This window comes from Piliocolobus tephrosceles, chromosome 17, assembly GCF_002776525.5.
Source record: "Piliocolobus tephrosceles isolate RC106 chromosome 17, ASM277652v3, whole genome shotgun sequence".
Classification (NCBI taxonomy): Eukaryota; Metazoa; Chordata; class Mammalia; order Primates; family Cercopithecidae; genus Piliocolobus; species Piliocolobus tephrosceles.
In genome coordinates this window covers 29,119,584-29,133,656 of record NC_045450.1, presented here as the reverse complement: position 1 = coordinate 29,133,656, position 14,073 = coordinate 29,119,584, and the positions used below count along the sequence as shown (strand labels likewise).

The following is a 14,073-nucleotide window of genomic DNA, read 5'->3' as shown; positions in this document are numbered from 1 at the left end:
CGTCTCTTAAAAAATAAATAAATAGGCCGGGCGTGGTGGCTCCCAGCACTTTGGGAGGCCAAGGCAGGTGGATCACGAGGTCAGGAGATCGAGACCATCCTGGCTAACATGGTGAAACCCTGTCTCTACTAAAAATACAAAAAAAATTAGCCGGATGTGGTGGCGGGTGCCTGTAGTCCCAGCTACTCGGGAGGCTGAGGCAGGAGAATGGCGTGAACCCGGGAGGCAGGGTTTGCAGTGAGCCAAGATCGCACCACTGCACTCCAGCCTGGTCGACTGAGCGAGACTTGGTCTCAGAAAATAATTAAATAAATAAATAAATAAATAAATATTAAAAAGAGCAGGACTGATCTGATTTATCTCTGGAGTCTCATTGCTCAGCACAGGACTGGATTCAAGAAGGGATAGGCTGGTTAATATCTGTATGTCTACCTTTCTGGAAGAATTGACCAGACTTGGATGTTAGGAGACAGTTGAAGGGAAGTCCTGCCTGATTATGGCAGCGATGGTCATCCCGGAGATGGGGAACAGAGAAAAATGCTTTCAGTGTAATATGACAGGGTTTGGATGAAGGAGTACCTTAGTTTGGGTTCCTCCAAAAGGAGACCCTGAGATGAGAATTTGTGTGCAACGACTTTCCTGAGGAGATGGTTCCAGTATGGACTGTGAAGGAGTAGGGAAGAGACATGAAACAAGGAGAAAAGCTAATAAAGCATGTGTTTCTTTGTTTTGAGACAGGGTCTCGCTCTGTCACCAAGGCTGGAGTACAGTGGTGTGATCACAGCTCACTGCAGCCTCGACCTCCTGGGCTCAAGGGAGCCTCCCACCTGTTTCCCAAATAGCTGGAACTACAGGCACGCCACAACACTCGGCTAATTTTTGTATTTTTTTTACAGATGGGGTTTCACTGTGTTGCCCAGGCTGGTCTCAAAATCCTGAGCCAAACTGCCTCAGCCTCCCAAAGTGCTGGTGATTACAGACAGGTGTGAGCCACCGCATCTGGTGCAAGGGTGTGTCATTTATCAGGTTACCACCAAGAGCAGTTGGAGCCTGATCCCAAAAAGGACACTCTGAGACACTGTGAAGAACGCACCGTAGCAATGGTTGGGGTATTTATTTCCTGATTCGTGTCTGTCACTGGCTAAAATCTGCACAAATGCCCACACACACTTCAGGCCTGCTAAGAACACGGAACACACTCCCTCCTCCCAAGAGCAGCCTCAGACAAGAAACTCCGGGAGGAGCTGCAAGTCAGGGTGTCTGGAAACTGTCTGTATGTGACTTCCAAGGTGGGCCATGCAGGTAAATGGGTGGGGCACCCACAGTGTCTGCTTCAGGGGTTGATGAGTTTAAAGTGTCTGAGAGAAATCCAGTGCCAGGTGTCAGAGACACGTGTGTGTTACAGACACTTCAGATAAGGTCCCTTCACCACGGCCGTCAAAGGCCTTCATGATGTGACATCTCCTTCCTCTTTGGCCTTGCCCCCTCTTGCTTTCCCCATTGCTGGCTCCAATTCAGCCACAGTGGCCTTTTCTTTCTTCCAAGGCGTCAGACTCTCTCCTCCTCCCTGGCCTTTGCACCTGCTTCCTGTCTGCTGGGAATGCTCTCCTTGGCGCCTTGCACGGCTGGCTCCTTCATGTTCAGCTCTCAGCTGAGACTTTACATTTTACTACCTGGTGAAAGTAATCTCTTCCCCACCTCCCCTAGCTTAGTTCTCTATTTTGTCCTTTGTACTCTCTCTCTCCTTCCTTCCTGGTTCCTTCCTTCATTAACAAACACATATGGAGACTGGCTACATATTGGACCTGTTCTAAACACCAGGGAGAAAATGGTCAGCGAAACAAATGCACTGCCTGCTCTCGGGGGCTTCTGTTCCGGTTGCAGAATCAGATAGAAGCCAAAAACAATAAGGGCCAGGCGCAGTGGCTCATGCCTGTAATCCCAGCAATTTGGGAGGCTGAAGTAGGGGAATCACCTGAGGTCAGGAGTTTGAGACCAGCCTGGCCAACATGGTGAAACCCCATCTCTACTAAAAATACAAAATTAGCCGGGTATAGTGGTGCATGCCTGCAATCCCAGCTACTCGAGAGGCTGAAACAGGAGAATCACTTGAATCCGGGAGGCGGAGGTTGCAGTGAGCTGAGATCATGCCATTGCACTCCAGCCTGGGCAACGAGAGTGAAACTCAGACTCAAAAAAAAAAAAAAGCCAGGTGTGGTGGCACATGCCTGTAATCCCAGCTACTCAGGAGGCTGAGGCAAGAGAATCGCTTGAACCCGGAGGTTCAACCTCAGGAGGCAGAAGTTGCAGTGAGCCCAGATGGCACCACTGCACCCCAGCCTGGGTGACAGAGCGAGACTCTGTCTCAAAAAAACAAAAACAGAAACTCCTACTTGCAAGAGCACTGCGTGCTAGGAAGGAACTAGGGAGGGGCCGTGGCATGGAAACCAGGGAAGCGCTGGCTTTAGCTAGGCGATCGGGAAGATACCGCTCCTTCATTACTCATGTCACCTTTGTACTTGGCTGTCATCTGTCTCCCCTACTAGACTTCGGCTCCCTGAAAGCATGAGTCATAGCTGCTTGGTTCCCCATTGTCTCCCCAGAGCCTGGCACAGGAGTGCTCAATAAATATTTGGTGAATGAATGAATGCCAATTTGGGCATCCTCAAGATAGGAAGGTGGTTACAGGCTGGGGTGGGGGGGACATTCTTCAGGGAGAATATATGGAAGGGAAAGAGCAGGAGACCTGGGAAGACCATGGGAGAGGAGCCTTAGAAAGGAAGAGATCTGGGGACCTGGCAGAGGGTAGGGCCAAGGACGCCTCACCTTTTCCTCGTGCCCATACATGCTCCCTGCAGCTTCTAGCTCTTCCTGATGAGCTGGAAAGGACTCTGAGGACCTATCGTTTCCAACACCAGAGGTCCCTAGACTCTGGACCCAGAGGGCCACCCTGGGACACATAGGGACTCAGATGGAACCTGAACTTCTTCACACCTGAAACCTATGACCCCATCCTCCACATCTGAAAACCCCTGGTCCCATCCTTCTCTGCTGGGACTCGGCTCAGGTCCTGGGTGTCAGTCACTCCAGGAAGCATACCTTGACTCCCAGTCTGGGTTAAGAAGCCACCTTCTGGCTTCTACAGCCCCCAGTGCTTCCTTCAGTCACACCCTGGCCACACCAAGTGTCCTCCTCTGTCCAAGTATCTGCCTCCTCAGCCTGGGGCTCTCCAGGACAGTGAGCCTGACTCATCTCTAGACCCAGCACCACCCAGCACAGGGCTAGGCTGGGAGAAGCCTCAGGTGGTGGCAGATGGGCCAGCAGGGACAGTAAGTAATGGCTCTGAATGCGCTGATTGTTCTGCCTTGACTGGGACACCAGGGGTTGGGAGTGAGAAAGGGTTAAGCTGAGGCCATAACTACATGAAACATTCAGGTGATCCGAGATGTTGTGGGTCAATAGTAAGACGGAAGCTGCACCTTAGTGCCCAGAACCAAAAGGTGGGCACAGCTGGCACTCTGGGTAGAGCTCCATCCCTCAAGGCCCTTTAATAGGGGAAAAAATCTAGGAACCAAAGGCAGTGCAGGAGGGGAGCAGATTAAGCTTGTTCCTTTCTTTCCTTCCTTCTTTTCCTTCCCTCCCTCCCTCCTTCCTTCCTTTCTTTCTTTTCTCTTTCTTTTTCTTTCTCTTTTTTCTTTCTTTCTCCTTCCTTCCTTCTCTTTCTTTCTTCCTTTCTTTTCTTTCTTTTTGAGACGGAGTCTCATTCTGTTGCCCAGGCTGGAGTGCAGTGGCGCCATCTCTGCTCACTGCAACCTCTACCTTCCGAGTTCAATCGATTCTCCTGCCTCAGCCTCCCGAGAAGGTGGGATTACAGGCCTGTGCCATGCCCAGCTAATTTTTGTATTTTTAGTAGAGACGGGGTTTCACCATGTTGGCCAGGCTGGTCTCAAACTCCTGGCCTCAAGTGATTCACCCGTCTTGGCCTCCCAAAGTGCCTCCCAAAGTGACATGAACCACTGTAAGAGCTTATTTCAAGAATAAAGGGAAGGGCGGGCACAGTAGCTCACACCTTTGGGAGGCCAAGGCGGGAGGATCGCTCGATCCCAGGAGTTCGAGGTTGCAGTGAGCTATGGCACCACTGTACTCCAACCTGGGCGACAAAGTGTGACCTCATCTCTTAGGACAAAAGAAAACAAAGCAAAATACAGAACTGAAGAAGGAGTAATGAGGGCGGGAAGATTCGGTGGGGCCTCGGAGCTCTTGTCCTGGCTCTGCCACTATCTGTACAGTCCTGCGCGGGTCGCCACCCTTTCCAGCCTCAGGCTCATCTGATACTTGAAGCAGGAAGTGCAGGAGTGGCTACCTGCAAGGGCTGAGGGTGCAGGTCCCGCTGCGGCCACAGGGCAGTGGCCTGGAGACCGCCGGGCACGGAGCCAGTGCGGGGGCGGGGCGTCAGGGCCAGGCTCCCGCGCACATTCAGAGACAGCACGAGGGAGACGTGGAATGCGTGTGTTTATGTAGGTAGAAAAAGTGCACAGAACAGTGAGGGTGCAGGGAACAAGGACGTCCTGGCCTGGCCTCTGATTCGCTGGAATTGCAAGGACCCTCCCCCAGTCAGGGGGCTCCCTCAAGGGTGGGAATAGAGAGTGAAGGCTCGCACGGGAGCTCTCATCTGTGTGCGATTCACTTTGTGGGCGTGTGGGTTTAGGTCTGGCTGGGTCTTTTCTGAACTTGACCCCTGAGGACTCAGAGTACCTTAGGGGCGGGGCTGTGCAGTGGGTGGGGCCTCACGCTCTGAGAGCAAGGCCTCTGGGTCTGCAGGACCCGCTTTACCGGGAGGGCGTGGCCTCCGGGGGAGAGGGCGAGCCGAGCGGGCTGTCAGCCGAAGAGCTTCAGGAAGCAGGGCTGGCAGTAGGGCTTGCCAGCGCGCTCCTGGAAGGAGCCCTTGGTGAGCGGGCGCAGGCAGAAGGTGCATGTGAAGTGATCAGGGTGGAAGCGGCGGCCCAGGGCCGACACGCAGCGGCCGGTAACCGGGAGGCCACACGTGGCGCACAGCGAGCCGCGCCGTGCGTGGAAGTGGTTCTCGCACAACGGGCGGCCCTCGTGCTCGAAAAAGCTGCCTCCCGAGAAGGGCGCGAAGCATTCCTGGGGAAGGGAGGCCGCGAAAGAGGACAGAAAGGTCAGCGGCCCCCGCCAGACAACGCGCGTTACTAGCGGATAACGCCATGGGACCTTGCAGCCCGCCCTAGACGCGAAGCCTCCCGACCAGTGGGACCCTGCCCGGAAAACTCGCCCCACCCGAGGCTCCTAGCAGCACCTCCCGTGACCCGCCTCTCCAAGGCCCCGCCCCCAGCCCTGCACCCTTGACCCGCCCCCCAGGCCCCACCCCCTGCCCTGCACCCTTGACCCGCCCCTCCAAGGCCCCGCCCCACAGCCCTGCACCCTTGACTCGCCCCTCCAAGGCCCCGCCCCCATAGCCCTGCACCCTTGACCCGCCCCTCCAACGCCCCGCCCCGCAGCGCGCACCCTGCAGACGAAACAGTCCGGGTGCCAGAGCGCGCTAAGCGCCGAGATGTAGTTATCCAGGATGGGGCCCTGGCAGCCCTGGCAGCGCGGGGCGAACAGCTGCAGGAAGTCCCGCCGGCAGTAGGGGCGGCCCTCGCGCTCGTGAAAACCTAGGAGAGGGAACCAAGCGGGCTGAAAGCAAAAGGTGCGGGCGGGGCGGGGGACCCAAAAGACCTGAGATCTGGGGCGGGAGGAGGGGCAGTCCGAAGGAGCCTTGGGGAAGGAGGAGCCGGGTCTGGGGCGGGACGGAGCGGGAGGGCTTGGGTCCGGAGTCTGTGTGGGAGAGGGCAGGGCTAGAAAAGAGCAGAAGGAAAATCATGGCCCTGAGGACTCCGGAGATCGGAGGGGCTGGGGCGAGACGTCGAGGGGACCCGCAGCTTTTAAGGTGGGAGTCAAGTTCACTCTCACCCTCATCTCCGAAGGGCTCCCCGCAACTGACGCAGCAGAAATGCTCTGGGTGCCAGTGAGTACCCAAAGCGGTCACCATTTTCTGTAGGGAGGGAGAGGACACTCAGCGCGGCCTCCGTGCCTTCGCGCCTTCCTCTCCCGCGCGGAACCCGGGCGACTGGGCTAAGGCATGCGTGGGGGGCGGGGGAGAAGATCTAACTAGGAACGTGGGAGTCAGAAAGGAAGAATGGAGTCCAAGGGGCTGTGGACATTGCCAAGCTGTAGGGGTAGGGGTGGGGTAGCGCGGGTGGGGCGGGACCCATGCGGTGGAGGCCCGTCCCACAGCTCTCCGGGAGAGACAGGGCGGGCTCAGTGCGGCCGGACAGGGCTCACGTGTCGGATGGGCTGGTTGCAGAAGCCACATCTTGGCGAGAAGCGCTCAAAGTAGCACTCGGGGCAGAAGGGGGCTCCATCCTTCTCGAAGAAGCTGCTGCCTCCCAGGGCGGTGGAACAGCCTCCGCAAACGAAGTGCTCGGGGTGCCAGGCGCGGCCCAGAGCCGTCACCACCTGCGAGTGGGAGGTGAGGCGTGGTCAGAGCGGCTCTGACGGCCACATGCCCAGCGAGGCAAGGTTTACGCGGCGTTTTTCGAGTCCTCTCTGAGCGATCAGAATAAATAATCCAGTGTTCCAGATCACGCAGCCTGTAAGCGATGGAGATCCAGCTCCCATCTTCCACCTGTGCTCCAGGATTGACCTACACATGAGGCACAGCAGGCACAGAGCCTGGAGCCCACAATACATTTAGGGTCCCATAAAAACGTTTTACTTCTTTTTAAATCAGAGTTAAGACCAGGCTGGGTGGCTCGTGCCTCTAATCCTAGCATTTGGGAGGCTGAAGTGGGAGGATTGCTTGAGCCCAGGAGGTTGAGGCTGCAGTGAGCCACGATCGCACCACTGCACTCCAGCCTGGGTCACAGAGTGAGACTTCGTCTCAAAATAAATAAGAGGGAGGAAGTGAAAAATCAGTTTTTAAAAGTTCAGAATAAAAAATGAAGAAAATGCTTTAATATATAATAATAACATACCCATCTTTACACCAACACAGGCATAAAAAACTATGTATTTTAATGGACAAAGGGATTCATGAAGATGAAAGTGCCTATGATCCACAAAAGTCACAATGTCACCCTCCTTTGCTGAGATGGGCAATTCTGGGCTAGGAGTCAGGTACTTGATCTAGCAGGGGGCACTAGGTTAACCCCTAGGCACAGCTGTTGTCAATCACATCTGCTCAGTCAATAAGCCAAGGACCAGTGAACCCAGTCCAGACTCTGATGGAGGAAGAGAGAGCCTTTGTAGATGTGTAAGAGATGGTGGGTGGAGCCACTGAGTGTTTTGTGAAGATTGGATGAGAGGAGGGTTTGTAAAGGAGCTGGCACAGTGCCTGGCACACAGTAGGACCATAATAAATGGTAACATGGTTGGAATTTTCACCCTACCACTAACCTGCTGTGTGGTTCAGAGCTTCAGTTTCCTCATCCATAAAATATAAGTAACAATGATACCCACTTCCCAGATTCACTTATTAAAAGGCAACAGCATAAAGCCCAGCTCCCACTAAAGATGGGTCTGTGACAGGTCTCCGCCTCCCTTCTCACAAGGCTCCACTTACTTGCCCAGCAATAGGTTTACTGCAGGAGCCACAGAGGCCCTTGGCCTGAGTGGGAACACCCCGGCGGCTGAGGTCGGACTGCAGCAGCCCCAGCATGGTGTCTAGGCTGCCCTTGCCAGTCGGCTCTGGTGGGGATGGGGAGCCCTCGTTTGTGGAGCTTGCCACTGGTGGCTGGGTTGGCCCAGAGGCTGGAAGCTGCAGCGGGGAGGACATGAAAATTGAGTCAGCAAGGCAGCAGATGTGGAATTGTCTAGAAGGGGTTGGGGAGCCACAAATGGACACTGGCCCACTGCCCAACTCACATGGTTTTGAACGCGGAAGTCAGAGAGTGAGGCCATCAGTCTATCCAGCTCCAGAGTGGCCGAGGTGGCAGAAGGCTTTGGGAGGCCAGGAGATGGGCTGGAAGGGCTGTGAAGAACATGCTTGTGTCATCTCAGAGCCTCCCAGAGCAATGCTCCCTCTAGTGACTCAGACATCCAGGACTCATCTCCTCTCAGCCCTGACAAGGATGCCAAACTCACAGGCTGGATCTTTTCTTGTCTTCAGACTGGTCCTCCTTCTGCTCTCCTGAAGCCACCTTGCTAGATGGGAACTGAGACATGATTTCATCTGGAGAGAGGGGAGGAGGAAGCTGCATATAGGGCTGTGCTCAATGCACCCTCCCACTTGAGGCTTTAGGTCCCTTTTACTACTACTCTGGGAAGTGTATTCTTGTTAGTCGCTGCCCTGCCCTTCCCTTCCCATGCCCCCATCCCATCAAGGTCTCTCTCTGTCACCCTGGTACCTGTGATGTTGAACTGGGTGGCATTAAGTTCCTGAAGCAACCGATCTAGCTCACAGAGCCCAGTACCCAAGACACCGCTGGAAGAGGAGAATGGAGGGGCCGCCGGGACTGCAGGCTTTGGGGACCGAGGCTTGCATACCGTGCTGGGAAGCAGAGTGGGAGCCTGGGTTCAGCGGTGGGGAATCCAAGCCTCCTCACCTGTACGGATGAGCCTCAGTTGGCCCCCTATGCCCTGGTTGCCAGGCCCCTCACCTGTACAGATGGTCCTTGTCCCCCGAGGCTCCTGAAGACTCCCCAGACCCTGTCTACAGAGCGAAGACGCACAGGTGGGATGACAGGCCTGCACTCTGCCCCACTCAGGCTGAGATCCCCATAGACTAGGCCGAGCCTGGCCCTAGTGGCTGCCCCAGGCCCCAACATCCGATCTCACCTGTGGCTGGTGGCCATAGGATGGGGGAGGGGTGAGAGGCTCTGCAGGGCGCTCTTTGGGAGCCCCTGACCTTGGCATGTGTGAGGTGGTAGTCTCCAGGTCAGAGAGCAGGGCGTCTGCAGGAAGAGGCCACCAGAGAGAGAGACAGGGGTCACGGTTAGATCGGAAGATAAGGTTCCCAGTGGGTAGTACTGGAGGACAGAAGCCAGTATTAAGAGCAGAGGTCAAAGGGCCAGAGCCAGGCAGAGCACTGCTCAAAGGGTAGCAAGTAATATTATGACCGGAATATCCCAGTTGCTCACGCTGGGAGCCAAGCACAAACCCAGCCTCCTGATTATTTTATTCTCCCCATCTTCTCTGATGCAGTCAAAATGGGCTCTTCAACCAAGCCAAATTTGGCTCCCCTCCAAACTGCTCCATTGGCCCAGTGCCTGGCCCCCAGCTTTCTCATTGGACGGCCTCTCTTCCGCGCTCGTTAACTCCTCCCCGTACCTAGACAGGCCCCGCCCAGCCTGGCCACTCCCCGGCCCCTGAGTCCCGCCCTGCGCTCCTCACTGGCACTTCGCTGGGACCTGTCTTCTGATTGGCTGCTTCTCTGCGGTACCCTGTCAGTTACCCCTACCGAGCAGCGCCCTCTACCGCCGGGGGCCGGAAGCCCCTCTCTCCGGTGGAGCGCACAGCCTTCCAGCCCCAGGCTCCGCAGGGAGGACGAGATACCCGGGTCCCCCTTTCCGGACAAGACACCACTCTCCCATCCCTGCATACCGAGATCCGGGTCCTTTGAGCCCCTTCACTTCCAGAACCCAGAAGTCCTGCCCTCAGTCTTCGTCTCTGAGCACTCGCGTGAAACCCTGAAGCCTTCGCGGGCGCCTAGGCACTCCTGAGCTACTATTCTCTTCCTTGCTCCAAGGACCCGACCCTGACCGTGCTCAGGAGCCCTTAACTCCTCCTCTCCCAAAACCCTGGCGCAGGCAGGCCCTCTTTTTTTCTCCAAAACTTGGTGCCAGACTTTCCCGTTCCCTCTACTTTCCCGGTCCCCGGGCCGAGGCCCCTTTAACCCCTCCCTCCCCAGAGCCCCGCGCCCGGGCGCCCGCGGGCGCCGCACCTCCCGTTCCATCAGCCGCAGCCTGGGATGGAGGAGCGGAGCGAGGAAAGAAGGGAGGGAGCGGCCGGCCCGGGAAAGGCAGGAAGGGAGAGGCAGGAAGGGGGACGTGGAGTTGGAAAGGAGGCGCGGGCAGAGGCGAAAAGCAGAAGCAAGAAGACAGGGATGGGGAGATGCGGGAGAGCGACGGCGGGGAGGCAGATCTGGGCAGCGGTGAGGGGCCACGGACCCGGGGATCCGGCCCCACTCACCCAGGTCCTCCATGGCGGGGCGCGGGCTGGTGGCGCGGGGCGAACAGGGCGGGGGCCGTGTCCGGTGGGGGCGGGGGGCGGGGGACGTCCGGGAGCTGGAAGCCCGGCCGTGACCATGTAAGGAAGCCGGGACCCGCTGGGATGGGGATGGGGGGGCGATGAACGGGGGAACCCGAGGTAGGGGCGTGGAAACGAGGGAGCGCCCCGGCCCACCCAAGCCCAGCCCGCCGGCCTGCGGTGGAGGCGGCCACACCCCAGCCTTGGCCTCAGCTGCAGGGAGCCCCAGGAGGCCAGTGCCAGAAAGAAGTGGCTTCTCCAGACCAAGCCCCATAGCCGCTCCCTAGGGAGACTTACAGACACGGACTGCGGCCCCCAAGCAGACACCCCGCAAAGCCAGAGCCTGAGTCCTAGACAAGAGCCTCCCTCCCACCCATGCCATTCCTGGGAGACTCGTCCCAGACGGAATTTTTGGATTGGTAGCAGGAGAGATGTTCTAAGGCTCAGACCTCAGGTTCAGAGACCTTCCCATCGGAGACCCTGACAGATTAAATAGAGGCCCCAAGAGGCATACATACTAGACACAAAGAAATCTCAAGGACGGGGACAGACACAGTGAACCCACCCACAGACTCTACACTAGGACCTTCCCTCCAAGACTTGGTCATAGACACAGGTAAACTCGAACCCGGGCGCAAGCCCTTTGCAAATGCGGGGCAAACACTCCCAGGCAACCAACCCCCAGCCAGCCTGCAAGACAAAGCCCTTCCTCAACACTGAGGTGGCCCAGGCCTGCTCCCAAACAGCCCTTTCCCAAGTTACTGATGAACTCAGAGCAGAAAGCAAGACAAAGTCTCCAGCCACAAAGTAGTAAGGCTTCCCTGGACTGAGACCCTGAGAAATGAGGTGGAAACGAGAGGCCCTAGAGGTAGTTGTGGACAGACAACAGTGCAGCAGCCACTCTCTTGGACAGATCTGGGCACTGGACTATGGGTCTCAACCCAGGAGCAAATCAGAACAACCTGGGGAGCTTTTAAAAATGCCAGATGGGCATGGTGGCTCACACCTATAATCCCAGCACTTTGGGAGGCCAAGGCGGGCAGGTCACTTGAGGTCAGGAGTTCGAGACCAGCCTGGCCAACGTGATGAAACCTCGTCTCTACTAAAAATACAAAATTAGCCATGCGTGGTGGCGGGCGCCTATATTCCCAGCTACTTGGGAGGCTGAGACACGAGAATTACTTGAAGCCGGGAGGCAGAGGCTGCAATGAGCTGAGACTGTGCCACTGAACTCCTGGGCGATAGAGGAGACCCTGTCTCAAGAATAAAAAAGAAAAAGAAAAAAAATGGGCAAATGACCTGAATAGACAGTTCAATACGTTATATAAATAGCCAATAATTACATGAAAATATCCTCAACATCATTAGTCCCCAGAGAAATGCAAATCAAAACTACAATGAGATGCCACATCATATCTATTAGGATGACGATAATAAAAAAAGACAGGTAATTAGGCCAGGAGTGGTGGCTCATGCCTGTGATCCCTACACTTTGGAAGGCCGAGGTGGGTGGATCACCTGAGGTCAGGAGTTCAAGACCAGCCTGGCTAACATGGTGAAAACAGTCTCTACTAAAAACACACAAAAACTTAGCCGGGCACAGCAGCAGGCACCTGTAGTCCCAGCTACTTGGGAGGCTGAGGCAGGAGAATCCCTTGAACCTGGCAGGTGGAGGCTGCAGTGAGCTGAGATTGCACCACTGCACTCCAGCCTGGGCAACAGAGAGAGACTCCATCTCAAATAATAATAATATTTTAAAGGCCAAGCTCGGTGGTTCATGCCTGTAATCCCAGCACTTTGGGAGGCCAAGGCAGGCGGATCACCTGAGGTCGGGAGTTTGAGACCAGCATGGTTAACTTGGTGAAACCCCGTCCTACTTAAAATACAAAAATTAGCTGGATATGGTGGCAGGCGCCTATAATCCCAGCTACTCAGGAGGCTGAGGCAGGAGGATCACTTGAACTCGGGAGGCACAGGTTGCAGTGAGCAAAGATCATGTTAGCCTGGCTAACATGATGAAACCCAGTCTCTACTAAAAACACACACACAAAATTAGACGGGCAAGGTGGTGGGCGCCTGTATTTCCAGTTACTTGGGAGGCTGAGGCAGAAGAATCCCTTGAATCTGGCAGGCAGAGGCTGCATTGAGCTGAGATCACGCCCCGGCACTCCAGCCTGGGCAACAGAGCGAGACTCCATCTCAAATAATAATAATAATAATATTTTAGAGACCAGGCTCGGTGGTTCACACCTGCAATCCTAGCACTCTGGGAGGCCGAGGCAGGCAGATCATCTGAGGTCGGGAGTTTGAGACCAGCCTGGTTAACTTGGCAAAACCCCGTCTCTACTAAAAATACAAAAATTAGCTGGGCATGGTGGCGGACACCTGTAATCCCAGCTACTCGGAAGGCTGAGGCAGGAGAATCACTTGAATTAGGGAGGCAGAGGTTGCAGTGAGCAGAGATCGTGCCACTGGACTCCAGCCTGGGTGACAGAGGGAGACTCCGACTCAAAAAAAAAAAACTGAAAAAAAGAGGTATTTAACAAGTTTTTGTGAGGATGTGGAGACATTGGAACCCTCACACATGGCTGGTTGGAATGTAAAATCATTCACTAACTTTGGAAAATAGTCTGGCAGTTCCTCAGATGTTTAAACATAGAACATAGAATTATATGATCCAGCCATTTCCCTTCTAGATATGTAACCAAGAGAAATAAAAGCCTATTCCACAAAAAAACCTTGTACATGAATATTCATAGCAGCATTATTCATAATAGCCCCAGAGTGGAAACAACCCAAATGTCCGTCAACTGATGACTGAAGAAACAAAAGTGGCATATCCATGTCTTAGTCTGTTTTGTGCTGCATCATAGAATACCTAAGGCTGGACAATTTATAAAGAACAGAGATTTCTTTGTGTTCTAGAGGTTGGGAAGTCCAAGATCAAGGGCCCTGCATCTGGTGAGGGCCTTCTTTCTGCCTCATCCCACAGCAGAAAGTGGAAGGGTAAGACAGTGCAAGAGAGGGGGTGGGGTGGGGGCAGAACCCATTCATTTATCAACTGTCCACTCCCTTGATAACTAACCTACTCATGCAATAATGCCATTAATCCATTCATGAGAGAAGAGCCCACATAACCTAATCACTTCTTGAAGTTCCCACCTCTCAACAGTTGCATTGGGGGTTAAGTTTCCAACACATGAACTCTGGGGGGACATGTTCAAACCACAGCAATGCATAAAGTGAAACTGTATTATTCCTAATAAAAAGAAATGAGATGCTACGGTGTGGATGAACCTTGATAACATTACACTATGTGAAAGAAGCCAGACATGAAAAATCATACACTGTATGATTCCATTTATATGACTTGTCCAGAATAGGTCATCTGTAGAGATAAGATATAGATCAGTGGTTGCCTAGGGTTGGGGGAAAGGGAGTGTTGTGGACTGAATGTTTGTGCCTCTCCCACTTTTATACATCAAAGTTTAACTCCCAGTGTGACTATATTTGAAGATAGGGCCTGGCTGGGCGTGGTGGCTCACACCTGTAATCCCAGCACTTTGGGAGGTCAAGGCAGGCAGATCGCCTGAGATCAGGAGCTCAAGACCAGCCTGGCCAACATGGTGAAACCCTGTATCTACTAAAAATACAAAGAGCCGGGCATAGTGGCACCTGTAATTCCAGCTACTTGGGAGGCTGAGGCACGAGAATTGCTTGAACCAGAAAGGCGGAGGCTGCAATGAGCCAAGATTGCACCACCACACTCCAGCCTGGGTGACGGAGCAAGATTCCAAAAATAAAAATAAAATAAAATACTGATGC

General features: G+C 54.6%; 1 protein-coding gene and 1 long non-coding RNA gene across 4 annotated transcripts; one reads left to right on the top strand and one right to left on the bottom strand.

The window, feature by feature from the left end:
- Positions 1–4,495: 4,495 nt before the first annotated feature.
- TGFB1I1 (transforming growth factor beta 1 induced transcript 1) lies at positions 4,496–11,076 on the bottom strand. Of its 3 annotated transcripts, none has more exons than XM_023191124.3 (11): positions 10,192–11,076; positions 8,839–8,954; positions 8,661–8,713; positions 8,409–8,551; positions 8,146–8,233; positions 7,927–8,032; positions 7,625–7,819; positions 6,346–6,519; positions 5,974–6,055; positions 5,527–5,675; positions 4,496–5,145 (listed from the first exon to the last, which is right to left on the bottom strand). In XM_023191124.3, the coding sequence occupies exons 1-11, from the start codon at positions 10,520–10,522 to the stop codon at positions 4,879–4,881; spliced, it is 1,704 nt and encodes a 567-aa protein (XP_023046892.1). In that variant the 5' UTR covers positions 10,523–11,076; the 3' UTR covers positions 4,496–4,878. The 3 variants fall into 3 exon arrangements, with proteins under 3 accessions (XP_023046892.1, XP_023046893.1, XP_023046894.1); XM_023191125.1 differs by having other exon boundaries at positions 10,170–10,225; XM_023191126.2 differs by lacking the exon at positions 10,192–11,076 and adding an exon at positions 9,944–9,975.
- Positions 10,285–13,085, top strand: LOC111525647. Its single transcript, XR_002726168.1, has 2 exons — positions 10,285–12,076; positions 12,546–13,085. It is a non-coding gene; the product is annotated as an uncharacterized LOC111525647 (long non-coding RNA).
- The last annotated feature ends 988 nt before the right edge of the window (positions 13,086–14,073 follow it).

What these genes read in the sequence shown, in the direction of transcription:
- TGFB1I1 (XM_023191124.3), bottom strand. Translation starts at nt 10,522, where the DNA reads ATGGGGCTTGGTCTGGAGAAGCCACTTCTTTCTGGCACTGGCCTCCTG. An exon ending in GGAGCCCTTCGGAGATGAGG is followed by an intron (nt 5,676 to 5,973) that starts GTGAGAGTGAAC and finishes TCCCTCTCCTAG; the next exon opens with GTTTTCACGAGCGCGAGGGC. An exon ending in CGGACTGTTTCGTCTGCAGG is followed by an intron (nt 5,146 to 5,526) that starts GTGCGCGCTGCG and finishes TCCCTTCCCCAG; the next exon opens with GAATGCTTCGCGCCCTTCTC.